Source organism: Chroicocephalus ridibundus, chromosome 9, assembly GCF_963924245.1.
Source record: "Chroicocephalus ridibundus chromosome 9, bChrRid1.1, whole genome shotgun sequence".
NCBI classification, from domain to species: Eukaryota; Metazoa; Chordata; class Aves; order Charadriiformes; family Laridae; genus Chroicocephalus; species Chroicocephalus ridibundus.
In genome coordinates this window covers 33,472,799-33,491,117 of record NC_086292.1, presented here as the reverse complement: position 1 = coordinate 33,491,117, position 18,319 = coordinate 33,472,799, and the positions used below count along the sequence as shown (strand labels likewise).

At 36.0% G+C, this 18,319-nt stretch overlaps 1 protein-coding gene across 1 annotated transcript in view; it reads right to left on the bottom strand.

Annotated features, from left to right (window-relative positions):
- Positions 1–5,357: 5,357 nt before the first annotated feature.
- Positions 5,358–18,319, bottom strand: part of LRRC49 (leucine rich repeat containing 49) — a 51,762-nt gene continuing 38,800 nt past the window's right edge. Inside the window, exons 12-17 of the mRNA XM_063346248.1 lie at positions 17,053–17,204; positions 15,065–15,302; positions 13,515–13,700; positions 9,383–9,492; positions 8,546–8,699; positions 5,358–6,460 (exon numbers count right to left, since the gene is read on the bottom strand). Coding sequence (XP_063202318.1) covers positions 6,254–6,460; positions 8,546–8,699; positions 9,383–9,492; positions 13,515–13,700; positions 15,065–15,302; positions 17,053–17,204 — 1,047 coding nt within the window. The 3' untranslated portion in view covers positions 5,358–6,253. The remainder of the gene's footprint in view (positions 6,461–8,545; positions 8,700–9,382; positions 9,493–13,514; positions 13,701–15,064; positions 15,303–17,052; positions 17,205–18,319) is intronic.

The window sequence follows — 18,319 nt, the reverse complement described above, 5'->3', positions numbered from 1 at the left end:
TAATAAATGTTCTCTTCGCTATTCACTCTGTATTCTAATACACTTGTCACACCTGGGAACCCTTCTTTAGTATTTACCCAGTTCTTCTCTCCTCTAAACTGACAAGCCAGTTCACATTTTCTGGATTACAAAACCCGGAATGTTTACATTTTATTACAGTTATTGAAATCTCTTTGGAATCTAAGTAACATTTCCCTAAAGGATGTTATTTGTAGACTTACACAAAAGCTTCATAGTGAAATGACTGAGAGCTTTAACGTGTACTTTACCCAGGATATGACAGTTGTATGAAGCTTAATATATTCTGTTGTCAGTGCTGAGTTAGAAACTGGAAGCAAGCTGTACTCTGTGCTCTTGGTTTCTTTCATCACTCTTCAGAATTATTTCTTTACCTTATTAGAAAACATAGATCATTGAAGCCTATGCAAATAGCCTAATGCAAATAGGCAGCAAATGTGCTACGTATCCATATAGAACACAAACCACAGCACATGTTGTGTCACAATATAATTTCTAAGAGCAATATAATAGCTAATCAGTGAACTCAGCATTGCTTATTACTGTAAAGTCATGGCTTCTCTACATATCGCTATGATTTCTTTCACTGAGTGTGAATTACCTTAATACCACCGTTACTTGCATAACCACATAAGATGTCTAGACTATGTGAGCATGTAATACAAACGTCACATTCACGGGCACAATTTCTTCACCACTGTAGTTTGAATTAACTTCACACTCTCTTGTCTAACAATATGTTATAAATAGATGGAAACCATATGTCATTCCAGGCTATCTTCTCCTGTGCTTAAGTGCTCAGCACTACACGCAGAAAGGCTTTTCGTTACCTTGATTCTTGAAAGGTATCATTCTCACTGCTTTGAAAAGGTTAGTGCTGTTTATGTTATCCATGTCTAGTACTCCAGAAAGAATTAACTTGCTTATGATCTGCTCGGTGTTCATGTAAAGTGCCAGATTTGTTAGGTGTAAAATGAAGTACATCTAATAGCAGCATTTAACTCCTGGGATATCCATACCACTCAAACAAAAGTGAAAGGAACAGTTTATCTGAAACTAGAAAGCATCCCGGTTATGGATGTAGCAATGTACTAAATGGCATGCACCACATAATACGAACGAAGATCGCACACAAGATACACCTTAATATGGAAGCGGCTGCCTAATTAGGAAGATTGCAACAAAAGGTGGGATTAAGCATTGTCACGCTGTTAACCAACAGCACCAGGAAATCTGATCCTGCTCCTTTGATTACATTATTTTATACTGTACCAATCAACCAAAGTCCAAAGCAATCACGAAGCCATCAGTCTGTACTTTCCAAAAAGCTGGATAAGACAGTCACATATAAGAGCATCCTCAAGTCAATGTAGTATGTTGTAAGGAATATAGGGTTGTCTTGCACAAACACATTTCTGTGGGATGCTGGATACTTCTACTGCTCGATTTGGTATAAATATTCTAACCTGCAGTTTTCTAGCTTTTTTACGCTCAATGTACTTCTATCAGTCGACTATATTTCTGCTTGCAATACTTCTATCTGTAACTGAAAAACCCCCACCAAAGCCAAACAACTCAGAACTTGAGAAGCATCAGTTTTTCTCCCATTAAGGTTTCTCAATTCTTCACCAGGGCTTCCTGATATTTGATGCAATCAGCAGACGCACCTGTCCACTCCACAAGCGTGGCCTGAGGTCCAATACACAGCCTGTAACGAAATGCTGTTTTCACCACAGTAAACAGAGACAAGAGTTCCTCCAGATGAGCTTATCTTTCTTCCCCCGAGAGCAGAAGCCCAGCAAAGCTAGCCAACAAAATTAGATACTTGGGTTGTACAAACAGTCCCTTAGATTCAATTTGTTTTAGCTCATACTCAAGAAAATCCAGCTCTGAGGTGTGTAGGCAGATACCAATTAGTATTTTGTAAGATCGTTTAAAGTCTGTGTAGCCCACGCTCTACTTTTTAGTATGCAAAGATCCGTTTATATTCACTTTTGAGTAAAAGCAACTTTATCACACCACAGAGCAAAGGGATAGCTAGTATCCTCTTTTCCCTCTCCGTGTTCTACACGTGTGTAACAAAAGACATAATCTTACAAAACCCCAGAACACTGATGCCTCCAACTTAAACTAAAGAGAAAACCGGACTTCGAGATGTAGCAGAGTGTGTAATGTGGGAACAGAAACGTATTCAAGTAGTCTGCCTTCCCAATCAAAACAAATAGCTGTTACTGTGATTTTGCATACGCACCTCCCAATCTGAATCATGTCTTTGTGAATGTTGCTTAATAACATGAAATAGCAAGTTATTTGCCTCAGCTTCTTTAAATAAACTAGCTAACAAAAAGCAGTTCATCCTGATGAATCACTGTGATAAGAAGTAGCATCATTGTTTGTCACTTTTACAGCCTACAGCTCTAGTTAAAAAAAAAAAGTAGTCACTTGTCCTGAATTTGCAGAATGTATACCTAGATTGTGGACTCACTACTGTTTGCACATTAGCCTAACTTAATCTGCAGATGGCCCGTGTTTTAACAGGTTAACCTTTTTTTGTTGTTATTATTATTATTTTAAATAGTTTATATAATGGAAGTATGACCATTTCTAGCAGTGGAACAAGATATTTCACTTTTCTATCACTGACCTACACAGACTGGAAAACAGTTTTCAGCTATTTCCGGACTCCGATCTAACACTTGGTCCCAGACAGTCGAGCAGTTTTACTTACTCTACAATGCTCAGTTAAAACTTCTTCCCAGTACTTCCCCCCTCCCCCCCCGCCCCCCCCAAAACTGACAGGATCAGCTTTTGGTTTGCATCAAGTGAATCACTTCTCCCTTTGTTCCACTGTGGCGGCGTATCTGCAGCTCTATTACTTTTTCAGATCCTATATCAAAAGGAGTGTATGAAATAGAGCTCTTCATCAGTCTCCTTACTGAAGATCAAATTTCAGTTGCAAAATAAACAGTGACTCTGCATGACATAATGGGCCCTTCATGCATGATACGGCTAAACTGAAATTGGAAAAGAATGAGATATATTAGTATTTGCCCTTGTTTGGACATAGAGGAAATTTGCCTCAGAAAATAAAGAAACTGTATAAATAATCCAAAAACAATCAATGGAAAAAAAGTTTGAAGAGACTTAAAAGTAAAAACAGTATCTTTTTAACCCTTAAGATGAATTCTAGTTAACATATGGAATTTTTACAATAATAGCTCCTGTCCTCAACAGGAAGTCAGGCTACATGAGGGGATTGCAACAGTCCATTTTGGACAGAATATCAATGAAATATTAACAATATCCAAATTCGGTTTTATGCAGCATTTAAGGGCTTTTGAAGCAGAAAAAAATAACTGCTTTCAGCCTGGAAGGTTTTATTAAAAGGTCCCCAGCTTCAAAATCAATGGGTATTTTAACTCCTCTATTTATACCTGTATCCATAGAAAATTTATATATGTAGTACTTCAGTTTCCAAACATCTAAGAATTTGCTGTTTATACCACCTAAAAATTTTTAGGTACTCAGAAATTCCTTAATAAGAAACTACGGTAATGTATCCCACAGGTCTGTATGAATTAACAAATAATTTTAATAAACACATGAACAACATATAGCATGCTAACAATTTTCAGATCACTTGGCAGCTTAAAATTCTATGTACTCTTAGGTCTAACATCCCTTTAGTCTATCATTCACTTGTTTCCTAAAAAGAATTAGTAAAAATAGAAGGGGTTTTTTTGTTCCTACTGTTTCTATATGAAAAAAACACATGCAGCCCAACATTAATCTTTTCTTCATTTATAAAAGCTGTCTTGCTACCCTCCCTTCAGCCATTTAGCAATCCAGTTATGAAACAGCTGCTATTCGTGAAAAAAAGTCCAAACCGGCAGCATTCACAGAGCACTGGGAATACAGAGCATTTTAAAGAGATGTTTCTACAACTCACAGGCAATACCCTCTGATTCATTTCACTTAGTTTTTTCAAGACCCTACCTCAAAGTCTCCAATCAAGATTATACTTCTAAAGTCTCAGTATCAGAAAGTCTGGCTTTTCTCTGGATTTTCCCATGGAGGACTTCCTGTTCCTCTAGACCAATCCACCCTTTCTTAAAAGATTTTTTCCAGTCTTTTATTGCTGCTGAATCTGATTCAAAAGGGGCCCATCTGCTCCAGCTACATCATCAGGAGAGTTCTGCACTCTCGCACAGCTGCTGAGGTTTCTGTCCCCGTTCAGAAGCTGGAATTGCTCCACCCACCCCCTCTGCACAGAAATGATGTAAACTGATGTATCCAAAAAACTTTGCCATGATCATTTCTATACTGACTATTTATATAACATAAACTCTCATTTTCTCACATTTTGTGGGATGTTAATTTGCTCCCTTAATAAAACACACCATAAAACCTAAGAGTGCAATTTTCCAATGGAAAGAAAAAAAAAATCCTATCAAATACACTAATTTTACTATAAATTCCATGAAGCAGTTCAAAAATCCTGGAGGGGTGATTGTTTCTATTAAATTCCGTCAACTGCTGGAGCAGTTTCTTCAGGCCTTTTAACATTTCCCTAGAATTTCAGTGACTTAAACTCCATTAAATTCCGTAAAGACTGAAAAGCAACTACCTGCAAGTATCCTTTAGAAGATCACATATAACCAACCAAACTGAAAATACATTTACCAGTATGCATGCCATTGTTAACCTGCAACATGCTCTGAAAACGGATTCTTTCCAACAACTGCAATGCACCAGCTTGACCCGAATGCAAGTAGACTGTGTGTTCCAGAAGACCTACATCCACCTGACTCCGGCTACTCATTCAAGGCTACTTTCAGGCCATACAAACTTACAGAACTGTATCTGCATCTCTGCTTTGCCAGAGAGTCTTGTCCAGGTAAAGTTTAAAAATAAGACTTAGTTCTGTGCCACAGAACCCCTTGCAGGAAGTTTTCTTTGGTTATTAGCATTTCTTTTTTATAAATGAGCTTAAGTAAAATAAGACCAATTGGAACTGAGTAAGCGAACGCACGTGGTTCTGGATTGTTTTAGTTAAGATACAACGGACCTATAAAATTAAGTTTAAATGGCACAATTTTCTACCTGCTTACGAACACTCACCATGGGAATCAGCTGGACTTGCTAACAGTTCCTAAATCCAGTTTCTGGGCAGAAGCTGGCAAGGTGTTTACTGTGGAAGTTACTGTACTATGGAATGTGTTTTTTCTACCCATTCGCAGTGGATTTTGGGGGCAAGTTGTGTCTCATCTCTTCATGCAGCATTAAGGAAAAGTCTTTTCTTTGCACACAGTACTTCCTTACAGTATCTGTGAAGGGCAAAAGGGAATAATTTATTTTTATTGATAACAAATATGAAATTTTCACACAGCACGGAAATGAATTACAACTGAATAGTAGTCATCAGTTTCCTTACCAAATGTAACACATGCATCTTAGCTCATTTGACCTTGGCAAACCTCAGAAATTAATCATTTAGTAATCAAAACCAAAAGAAATTATATTATTAACATATTTTAACAGAACAAAAATAAAGCTTAAGTGAGTATCTCTCAAATTCATATTTTACCTATAATAATTCACACAAACTAATACAGATGAATGAAAAACTTGAAATCAAGCCTGGGCAATTTGTTCAGTTGAGAATTAATGACGATATACTCAGCACTGTTGTGGCGCTGATGTGAAAAAGTGTTCGATAATATCACAAACTAAACAAAAATAAGAAGTCTTCATCAAGTTCAGGGTGTAAAAATAATTTATTAGCTTTTGCTCATAAAAAAATCAACTACTATTCTTGATTTTTTTTTTAAACAGCAGCAAACAGTCAAAAAGGTGACAATTGAAAAGTGTTCGATAAAAAATAAGGCAAGCAGAGTGTAAATTCAGTGTAAAAATCAAAGCTGTAGCACTACAGAAGCAAGGGCAGCAAAAAAAAAAATAAACAAACAAGAACTTAGTAAAACATGACAATCACCAAGTTACTTCTACGTTATCCCATCACTTTAGCCAAAGAAGCACTGCTAAAGCAGTATGCAAGTAAACTTTTATTTCAAAACTATCAAGAGTTAATTAAGATTTAAAGGCAACCCTTGGGGGGAGGGGGATGGTGGTGAAATACGCCATAGTGATGGTAATTTTATATTCTATTGTTTTAAGTTTGTAAAACACCGTAGAATAATGAACCCAAAAGCTTCCAAGACAAGAAGCCTTGACTCTACTGTTTTTGATCAGTGATCCGCTGTAAGCAGAGCTTCATGTAGGAGTTTTTATTGCGTATTTCTAGCACTGCATCTCTGACAAGCTCAATGAACATTTGAGGCCAGAGCTTCTGCAACGACTCATTTTTCATATTGATCTCCGCTGCTTCTTTCACTAAGTTCTCGACGTATGTCTGGCAAAATGTTTTTCTTTCCTTGATTTCCTGCATGGGAGAACCATTACACATCGTATAAGACAAAGGAAGAAAAGGTTAAACAAGAGCAAACCCGTAAAACAACCACAAAAATTTAATGAATTAAAGAACATAGTGATTAGCAGGCAAAGAGGCCACTGCACACTTTTTCCTGTAGGTTTTAATTTGCACAGCCCAGGGTCTATGTCAAGCTTTTATTAGTGCGATCATTGAATATTACTGTATCCATAATATTGATAGTATATTAATTAATTTATATGAAATACAATTTTAAGTAGTTATGTAAATATCTTTTAACAGTATTATGATTTTTTTTGCCTTCTGGCATAGCAGTGAAAATTTACAGATACTATTAAGCACCAGACTACTTTCCTTCCTTCTCTGCCTTCCCTTCCCAGTTTTTCATGATTACAGTACAACAGTTGGGAAGTACATGTTTATTTACCTGCCCTAACAAGAACTAAGCATACCATCACAGCAAAATATGCCAGTATGCATCCTTTCCACAGGCTCCCTGATAGACTCTGGCAAGTGCATGCTTCCTAACACATACTACATTAGATACTGAAGTAACCTAAGCCTTTAAAAAACAATAATAAAAAAACACCCCTGCACTTTGTGCAACTACTAGCTCTGCATTTTAGTCACTCAAACTGTATTAATCCCTGTTTCTGTAGAGTTTCTATAAAATGCCATAATAAGCTTTGAACAGTAAGTTAAATATCTAACTAGTTTGATTTATGGCATTGTTAAAAGTGTTAGGTCATGCTTCAGGACATCGAAACATAAGTTTTCTTAAATGAGTGATAAAGCAGAGAAAATACTTTCCAGCTGTTTCATCTAAAAAACCAAATTATTAATCAATGACTCAGACTGTCATCTTTAGCAATAAACTTATTCAATCACATTTATTATGTTAGTTTGCTGCTGATGGGGACTTGGAATCAGTCTTTTTTGCCTATCTTATTATTCTTCTCTTGTGACATCCTGCAACATCTGCTGCCACATACATAACTCTCTAAAAAAGGAGGAGGTGGGAATTGCTGCACTGGGAAGAGAAAATAATGCATATATTTAATGACCTGCACAAATACCAAGCTTGTTTTATTACAGTGCTTGCTCCGTGGTAAAGGACAAGAGGTCTTACTCTATGCCATTCAAAGTTAAGAGGTATTATCACAGCTTTTGAAACTAAAATGTTTTCTTAATTTAATCCCTCCACACATGCAGTCACTGTCTCTTTTTTTTATGCTATGGATCTGAGCTAACAAAACCACAATGCAGTAACTGAATTCAACGTTTACTGAACTTGATTTAGTTTCTTGCACTAGAGGATTTATATATTTCCACATAATCAAAAAGCAAATAATGGGACAGATGTGGGAAGCGGGGTACATACAGCTAGAACTCATGATGATTGCTCAGAAAGGAGATTGTGGCTGAAAGAAGCATGTTCTCCCTGGGAACAATTTCCCTCTACCCAAGCAAAAGAGTTAGCAGATCAGAAACACAAACTAAAACAAGCGTGATTGATGTACTTGTCTGAAACAAGCCAGCTTGCATTTTTTTTAATAATTAAACCTAATACATTTCCTATATATTTATTTTCCTGTAGCTCATTTAAAAGCTAGAAAACAGCTCTTTATTACTACAGTCTGCACTACCTCAAATCTTGTCTGAAGGTGTTCTTCACCAATAAATTTTCGGGTATACTTTCTGACCTTCTAATTCCATTAGAAAATCCTAACATGTGCAATACACACTCTTCTTTGTAACAAAAACTGTGCTTATTTCTTATATTTCACTAATGCAGGTACATTTCTTTAAGAACATAAGGCTTGTAGGTGAGAATGCATTTCTGAGACTGTGACACGGGTCAGGAATCACTTCACTAAAGCCAGAAACTGACCATATTCCAGTATTCTGGTAAAGATCAGTTAGATGAAATGTTTGATCATGCACATAAATATGGTAAGCAGTGATATTTTAAACCCACCATTCGCACAACTGAAACTTGATACATGGACAAATTCTGTGAGTATCAGTCTAAGGTATATAATAGAGGATGAAAGTATTTTGTAATTATATACTTACCTCAAGCTTTTCCATATGAAAATCCTTTGTTGTGTAATTCAACATTGCTCGAGTTGTGCTTTCCCCTCCATTTCTCCTGTTATCACCACTTTCCTCACTCCCAATCCCAGATTTCTTTCCCTTTCCCTCCAGCAGATAATGGAATTGCTTCCTCCTGTGAAAAGATAATAAAGAGATTTACAGTTTTAATTACTGGAAAATTTTTTAAGTGCAGATGTTTCTAGTGATTGGGAGGGTGGTTTTTTTCTTTTCTCCCTTTGAAAATGTACTTTATGAGCTATCAGGTTTATTGCATCCTCAAGTTACTCAAAATACATATGACTAGATATTCCTTTGTTAATTTGCTTCTATACATTTGACTTATATCACATAGCATCTCCTAAATAGAAGTCTTGCAACTTAAACTTCTATAAAGTACATATCTATAGAAGACTAAAAATAGGGTTTTTAAGCACCTTTTTACTTAGAGCACCAGCTCTTAAATCTGTTAACTGTTACAGTCACCCACTATAAAATACCCACTAAAACCAGTCAGTCTTCATTGTAAGAGTCCATAAATCTTCACCAGTACAACTGGAGAATTAAACAAGCAGTCCGTTTGTGTGCACATGCCTTTTAATCTTACTCAGCAGACTTCGTACAACTTTTTTGAAAACCTCTGGCTACATGAATCAGGAGATGTCAGTATTTCTGCAATAATCAGAGAACCTATCTTCTGTAAGGTGGTATTTGTGAAATTTTTATCTTTTTACCTAGAAAAAAATTTATCATGAAAGTGGGCAAGAGAATGAAACAATACAGTCTGGACAAATTCCAGTTCCATTCACTGTATTTTACCTAGATTCTCCAAGCAATGAAAGCATGCGATACTGTGGCAGCTCAGAAGATGCTACATACGCCAGAATGCCAAAGAGCCTTTCCGCCATTACAATATCATTTTCAGTAACCTGTGAGGGAAGGAGGGTACAAAAGAAAAAAAAAACCTTAAGTTTCAGAATTGGCACATTTGTATTTCATTACATCTGTACATTGAGAATTAACTGAAATTTGTTATACAGAATACTGCATACAGATCTGTTCCAGGCATATCTTCAAAACACAGATTTGCTTTTACTGGCACTTTAAATGTACTTTGAAAGAAACCAAATGAGGTACTTGTGCTTGTTTTATTTCCTGTAATCCTGGAAACTTTAATGTATACGCACGCTACCCTGCGCTTCATGATAGTCTTCATGAAATGAGGAATTTTATAATGATTTCTTACATTGAGTATCTGAAGGCCAGACATATTAATTCTGCTCCATACTGCATGCACTTACAGAGGGTCTACTGGAAAATTTCTGATCAAGTTGTGCTGGAGAAATTAAAAGATTCTGGGCACCCACATGTGAAAAGATAAGTTACAGTCTCTTATTTTGGCAGTATCATAGAAAAGGCTTTATAGTAAGAGAGGCTTTACAGGGGTGAAAATAAAGAAAGGAAAAAAAAGAAAAAGAGTATTTTCTCTGCATTTTTCAACCCCCCCCAAAGTAAGTGTTCTTCCATTATATTTCTCCAAGTATCATCCCTATTGTTGTGTCAACATTAAGATGCAGATGTCTCTTTAAACTAAATTTTCAATGGTTGAAAAATTTTCAGGATTAATTTGACACATTTCAATTTTGTATAGAGAAGGTGGAAAGGGTTTGTTTTTTGGTGGTTGTTGTTATTGTTTTTGGTTTCTCTTGGCTCATAACCTCTGGAGCCCGTGGCCTGTGTTTCTCCTGCCCCGATGGCCAGACTGTGAACTGACTTCAACTGCCAAAAGCTTGTTGGCACAGTTTCTAGACTCCTGGCTTTCCAGTGAGTACAGAAGAAATCTTTATGATCATCTAAATCTGACCTGGATAACACAGGACAATGAAACTCACTCAGTGACTTCTTAACTTCTGGATCAAATTTAATTTCCGTTTATCTTCTAACATATTTTTGGAAAGCAACCTATTATTAAATAAACTTTAATACTCACAATATTTACTAAGTACTTCCAGACAATTTTTGTATTCTGTATTATTCAAATGTGTGAGTAAAATGGAATTTTGATCCAAATGAAAGTAATTTTATTATATTCTTCTTTAATATTTATAGGCTATATGATCTACCCTTGCCTAAAGTATACTGCAACAGCCTAATGCAGGGAGAAATTCACCAGAGAAAATGTAAGTCACGAAATTAGAAATGTAAAGTCAATTCCATTTTTACGGTGTTTCGATTTGCTCATTTTCGCTTAAAATTAATAAGTCTTAGTAGCATAAGAGGAGATGACCTCGCCAAACAGTCTGTTAACAGAAGCAAAGTCTAAAACAAAGAGTGCAGAAGGCAGCTAGGGAAACAAAGAGCACTGCAGGCAGAAATGTCTGCTGGAGAAGTAAGTGATTTTAATTTATTTATTTATGTTAAGAGAAGCATAAGGACCAGGTCAACAGAGACAGCAATGCTGAATACACTCTCTAGTTCACAGAAACTCATGTTCTCCATCTTACTCCAGTACATTGTTTGCTCCATTAATCACAAAAAGATAATAACGGTAATATCACATAAATGTAAGCCTATTATGCCTGCTTCTTGCCAAGCACGGAAAACAGGCACTGATTCAGCCAATGTGATGCATCTGTTATACTGTATGCCACGCCACGCCACTTGGCATAAAGCATTTCGTAGTTTAGTAACTTCAAACCTTGACAACTCTTAATTCATCTGAGATTACTATCACTGGAGAAAACTTCAAATAGTGTATCTCAATGAAGAGAATTTGCTTCTTCACAGTTAGTAAATGTAAGAGTTGGACAAGGGAACATCGTTGGGGGACACAAACACTCAGCTTCTGGTCTGTAACATAACTGGAATGGAAGGGGGAGGCTGGGGAGAAAATAAAAGCTTCCTTGTAAAGTTTTAAGTTTAGAAGTGATAGAGTTACGCAATTTATTTAGTTAATTCAGTTAGTACATATTGCTTTTACTCCCCAACTATACGTACCTCAGAGCTGGCAGTACAATAGCCTTCACAAACATTGCGCGTACATGATAATCAGAACAGCAGAATATGCACATTTCCCTTTCCGTCATCTGAAACTAAGATCGCTAAGATCTGAGAGCACACTTCAGGCATTTGTATTCTTTACATTGAAATGGGATTTTCTATTATGGATTTTAAAAAAAAAAAAAAGGTAATATATCTCTGCAGAGCTGGATACCATGACTTCTGCTGTAGACTAATGAAAAACAGCGATCAGAGTTCAGCTCTTTCTTCTGCTTGGCTACGACACTTCTCAAATGATTAATGACACTAGGAAAAAATTTCTGCGTGCACATCTTCATATACCGTGGTCTGGCTGGAAAAGTTTGTTGAGGACAAAAATGTTCTTCAGTCACACATATTTAAGATTTTATATATATCCTACATAAAAAGCACGCCGTGCTACATTTACTAAATTCATAAATTCATCCCCAAGCACTATTAAATGCAGAAGTTTCCTTCAAAGACTGAATTTGCTGACCTTGAGATCATAATAAAAAGTCCACATAAATAGTTTTTTATCTTTTTTTCTTTCTTTCTCCATGAAGACCAAACAGGTTAAGATTTATCTTCTATTTTCTTTTAAACTGAATCGCCAGTGTTGATTTTGAAAATATGATGCAGTAAAAAAAGAAATAAACTTTAAACCCACATTCAAACTTCCCCCCCCCCCCTTTTTTTTTTTTTTAGAATCAACTTTGATGGGTATTTTTTGGAAAGTAATAAATTCATTGTTTTTTTAAAGTTCTCATGGTCATGAGATGGGGGGGACTCCATGACCAACGGTCATTTTCGCCCCCCCCAAGATACTGTGCTGTTGCAGTAAGTCATATTTGCCTTCATCCTTTCTCATACTTTCTCCAATAGTTAATTCAGGTAAGCTCTTTAACCCACTCCTGCTCTTCTGTGCCACTAATGCATGTTTTACAGAACTAAAACCAAGTAAACCACAACATTAATGCAATGGCTGTATCAGATAACAAGTAAGATATCTAATACGAAACATACGATGATGACGACAACCAGATCTACACACTAGAGCTATGCATTATTTTTGCTCTAATTAACTTCCATAACACCACTTAAACTTATTTAGCATTTAAAATTGAATGCACATTCAAACATCGTGTGGCATCATAACTATTCTCACTCCCTTTATGATCAAAGCCCAAGTAGAAAACAACCTTTTATATGCTTGAATAAATTTACTTTCAATTGATGTAAAGGGGAACACAAAGTACAAAGAATAGCAATATTAGTGTCCTAACTTTCTATTTAAACCTAAAACACACACCCAACAAAAGGACACACACACTAAAATACACACCGAAAATAAATAAATAAATGAATTAATAAAATCTATTTGACAAACTTGTTCCTGTGATAGGCTTCAAGAACAAAATATTATTTTAGCTACATTTTGTAACACTGGAAAATATAAATAATCATATACTGTAAACTACTAACCAGCCTGATAAACTCACATTTTTGCACCAGTATTCCATGTCAGAACTCTGATCGTTATGAATATAATAAAGAAGCGCTCCTCAAAATCAAGTAAAATCATGCAGTTCTTTATTTATTTTTTTTTTTTTTTAGAAACACATGCAGAAATAATAAAAAGTCTTTCCTTCAGATACATTCCAACCACTCAGGTGTAGATTTGGACTGTCGTGCAATTGCAAACAACTGAGACAAAACAACATCTTCATGGCAACAAAGAATCTCACCAATTATACTAATTGTATACAGCACAAAAAATTATATGGTGAATCTACTTAAAATTTTTCCCCCTAATAATGAAAGGGCACTGACAGGCTTCTGCTCATTTTATTAGCAATTCATCTGCTTTTTAAAAATCAATGCTAATTTATCTTCTAAGACCAATAGTAAGAAGGAAGCAATGCTGTCCTACCTTTACTCCATTTATCCTCTGTAGATTGAAATGGTTCAGTCTAAACAGAACATAGTATTTCCACAAAGTAAAGTTGACAACCGGATTTCCCTGAGGATCAACTGTCAACTGTTCAATGCGATGCATCTGGGCTAATGCATTGAATTGCTGCAGCGTCACAAGATTCGTCTCCTTAAACTTCAGGTGCTTAAAAAAATAAAAAAGAAAGAAAGAAAGAAAGAAAAAGTCAAACCACAATAAATTAAATAAGGAAACAATACAGAGTGAACAGAGTGATTTCTACTCCGTGCCACTCAAACAATTCTCAAACTCAAATAAACAGTCTTTAGGTCTGATGGAGCATCTGAGCTCACTTCATTTGAGGTCTTTGTGGCAAAACACATCCAAGTATCAACCAACTGGTGTATTACAGATACTTAGAAATGTCAACATTACATGCCCCTAAGCAATTTATAAACCCTTTAGCAACAGCACTAATATTTTCAATGTTACAAAAAGCAGCAATACTACTTCAGCAATATTTATTTTAATTCTACAAGTAAAGCAACTGCAACATCCACGTAAAATAAGTACAATATACGTTTTTAAGTATTCCGCTCTTTCAGCCATAGCAGGCTGGCATTAAGTCATACCCTGCTGTTTCTTAGAACCATGCCATACGCTAGTGCTCCGATAAGCACGGTATATTTGGCTACACAGTGGCATTACTGAGGGAAGGGAAAGGAGGTAAAATTGATGGTGAAGATAAAAATTTAGTTGAGATTCTCTATCCCCGCACCTCCCCCCCCCAATTTTTCACCACACAATTAACCAATTGTTTCACTGAGATAGATAAATCTGTGGGGAACTTAAGACAAACTTATCTATCTCAATGAAACCATTGAATTCTGTTATACCCAAAACCTTTAAAAGCAGCAGGGAGCTCAAGAGGCGTATCATCTGAGTAACAACTTGCTTTATATATGTTATCATTGTTTTACTGTTTGCTTCAAAATGACCAATTTAAGCGTCCAAGCAAAAATGGAGGGGGGGGGGGGGGGGGGGGAACAAAAAAACCCGAGTACTAAAGGGACATCTTATTTATGTTGTTTTGCTTCTAAGGATTCTAAGAGCTGTATTGATTTAGCTAGCTACTACCTCTGAATTTTGCCTCTCTCTTTGTATCCTATGAGCTATATTTGATCTTTGAACTCAAAACACAAATGAAGGTCTCCTGAGACCATGGATCCATAACAACATTGTAGAATAGTAATACTGTATTTACACATCAGTTTTGACACTTAAAAATAATCAGCTAGGTCAAAGGAATTTAGAGAAATAATAACCAGCCTGAAAATAAAATACTATCCTGTGTGAGAATCTAAATTAAAGTCTTGATTTTTGAGAAGTATCAAGTTAAAGTTAGTGTTACGGTAAAACACCAAGCAAATACGTCATTCGCAAATGTATCTATATGAAAGCGCTCAAAGGTGACTACACCAGATTAAGGTTTTATTAGAGAATACATATTCCACAGCTGTTCACACAGCTGAAATTTGAGGCATTCTTACCACAGAATTAGGAAATTTTGTCTTCAGTTTCGTTAACACTTGGACAATTTCATCAAATTCTATGAACATAAAGGAAACCGTGACAATAATTCCAGCTGTTTGAACACTCCAGTTTCGATCCAGGCACTCCAGTGCTCCCGCACCATACAAGCAAAGAGTGTCTCCTTCCACTTCCACTAAATGGGACTCCAGAACGGACAAGCCTTGTACTGCACTGCTCAATATTGTATCAAGAGACCTGGGGAGAAAATAAAAATGCAGTGATACAAATGAGATTATTTTTAATCTCTACAAATGAGAGACAGTAACATCATTCTACTGAAGGACAGTCCTTTCATTTACCAAAAGCAAACAGTCAAATACGATTGCATTTCTCAGCATTCATTGATTTGCAGTACCCAATCTAGTTCAAAACCATTTAGAGATGGAAAATCCTCTTTCCATCAAGTAACACTGCAAACGTTCTACCTCTTTGGCAGAAAGGCTATGGGTGTATTTGAGTTAGACAAGGGGAAAAAAATAAAATTAAGAAATCACTCATATTTGATAACCTGCTTAAAAATTTTAACTCAGAATGCTAACTTATTTTGTGTTGCTTTAAATACCTAAAACAACTTCAAACAATGTATTTATTCAAGCAAAATCACAATGCATTCTAGAAATCTTAAAACTACAAAAACTTTCACATGGAAACAGATTTTATGCATTATATTTTATTTCCATAGATTTAACAAAAGAATTCTAACGTTTGTGGTCAGGTAACTGCAAGGAATAAACCAACTGTAGTCACTGTACCCAGCATAAGGAGAGATAGCATTACATCAAGATCTTCCCTACAACTACATGGAAAAAGTCTTAGTATGTTTCTGAAAAGCATGATTTCAGAAGCAATGAGAATCTGTTCATTAACAGGACAATGCCCAAGCTACCAAAGTTACACTGACATGGTCACAGGGGTTGATTAGCGACACTGAATTAAAATGTGAAGAAACCAAGAAGCCAAGAAAGCAGAAGCTAAACATATGTTCAGGGGAAAGCTTTGGAAGCACAAGAATGGAAAGGACTACAGCAATTTAAAAATGCTAAGAAAAAAATGAGAGATAAAAACCAGGTCTAGCCAGTACTAGACTGAATCTCAGATGGGTTCTGTTTGTGAGAGGCAACGACGTCCTGCCTGGACCTGGCGTTTCCAGCGCTGATCGGGCAGAGCAGGAAGCTGTACTTCCCACTGATTTTGCGCAGAGTATTTTTTCAGGCTTTTGCCAGAGCTAGCCAGGCTGCAAGTGTGCTAGTCTGGTTTTAGCCAATCCAAGGCACACATTGTTCGCTAAGTTCTGCATTTGGTTTTTAAATTACATAGAACCCCAGATGCCCACCCTTTAGATCCAAATAAGCAAACCACAAAGTGTATCAGAAAAATAATATAACTATCTTTTAAACCAACAGTACAAAATTTATCTTAGGAATAAAACTAAGTCAAAGAACTGCTGCTGTTAAAATAACACAGGTCTGAAAGCAGTCCAGTAAGAGATGCTGCTTTCAAACTAAGAGCACAAATTCAACGTTCAGTTTATGAAACCTCTTGACCTACGAAGAGGTTACAAACATTTGCAATGCTTGTACATCCTCATTTTGCTCGTTTCAACTGAAGGCGACAATCTAAGCTGTGAAGGAAATATACAGCCTCAAGAAGGCTCAGTAATTTATATTTACCATTTCTTGCAAACATGAAGTCCTTTATTTAGCAAAATCACGTAATAATTTAGCTTGCACTTCTTTAGTCAATGAGTTGCTGCTATATTACTTATTTAATATATGTTACTTAATACTAATGGCCAACAGGTTTAATCCCGAAGTGAAACACCTTTTCAGGATCAATTTGGATACATTACTTTTGATAATGAATTACAGTGAGATCTCAGAGATTAGAAGTAGTAACCCGGAATATAAGACAACATACAAACAAGAAGTGTTTCCCGATAAAATACCTGCTTTCTTCAGGAAATACATATGCAGGACTGCCATTGATCTGACAGGGCTCATTATCTTTATCTTGGTTTAAAGAAGCCACGAGAGCTATTCGATTCTGCTGTATCTCCCACTGACGGGCAATATTACAGATTGTTAACCGTTTCTTTTCCTGAAACAACATATAATAGTCATAATAAGTTATGACAGTGCAGTATCAACACCTTGTTTGTTCTGAAAGAAATATGCTATTTAATCAAAATATTTTCAGTGTTTTAAATTGAAGAAACTATAGTAATGGTTGGTGGTTATGCATGAAAATCAATGCATCATTCTAGTGCTACTTAGCGTAACTGCCAGCAAACAATGATTTCACAAAATAAGCAATAACAGAAACAAGAAAAGTAACACAATAAATCCACAACTTGAGAAAGAATAAAGTTAAAACTATTTAGTTTGGATAACCACAGAAGTCTCATTTTGACAGTCTGGAGCTGCTTGCAATACTCCTCCCGGAAACAGGGCCGACTGCTTGTACTTCCCTCCATGCTGCTGGAGTGAGCCGAGCACTTAAGCTAAGCCAATTATGCAACTGCTCTCAGTCTTAGCAGTAATTGCAACATGCTCTGCATGGGGGAAAATGTTATCTTCTGGAAAATGGGAAAAGTCAATTTGATAAGAACAGAAAACGAAGCTACCTCTGTGATCAACACAAGGACTACAACAGATCTAAGCTGAAATATTTTGTAATAGTTTTTTAAAGTAGTTTTTATATTCTAAATAGGTCTTGTCAATGAACCAGTATTTCAAAAGTCTATTAATACTTTTCTTCTTGTATAGCCATGCAAATCCTGTCAATTATCTAAGACTCTCTATATAGGTTATTATTCTATTGTATCATATATATATGATTTAATATATCCCATATAGCATACTGTAAAAGGTTAAAGAACAAGGTGCTTTGTAATAGCTCAAGGACTGGCAGCTGAACTGTCATCAAATGAAAACTGCACAACATAAATAATATCAAAGGGTAAATTCATTGTTAGTTTCACCTCGTTTGGTTTTTCTGAACCAGAACTAATTCTCTGGGAGTCAGCCATCTCACTGTTACACTACTCTCAGACTCAAACAGTGCCTTACAATTTCTGAGAGGAAAATATTATAGAGGAGCTTAGCATAAAATAAATTTACATCCACAAAACATGGAAAAAACAGAGTACCACTCAAAGCCCATGATTTCCTGGTTTATCATATCATGCTGCTATGGAAATGTAGCTTTCAAGT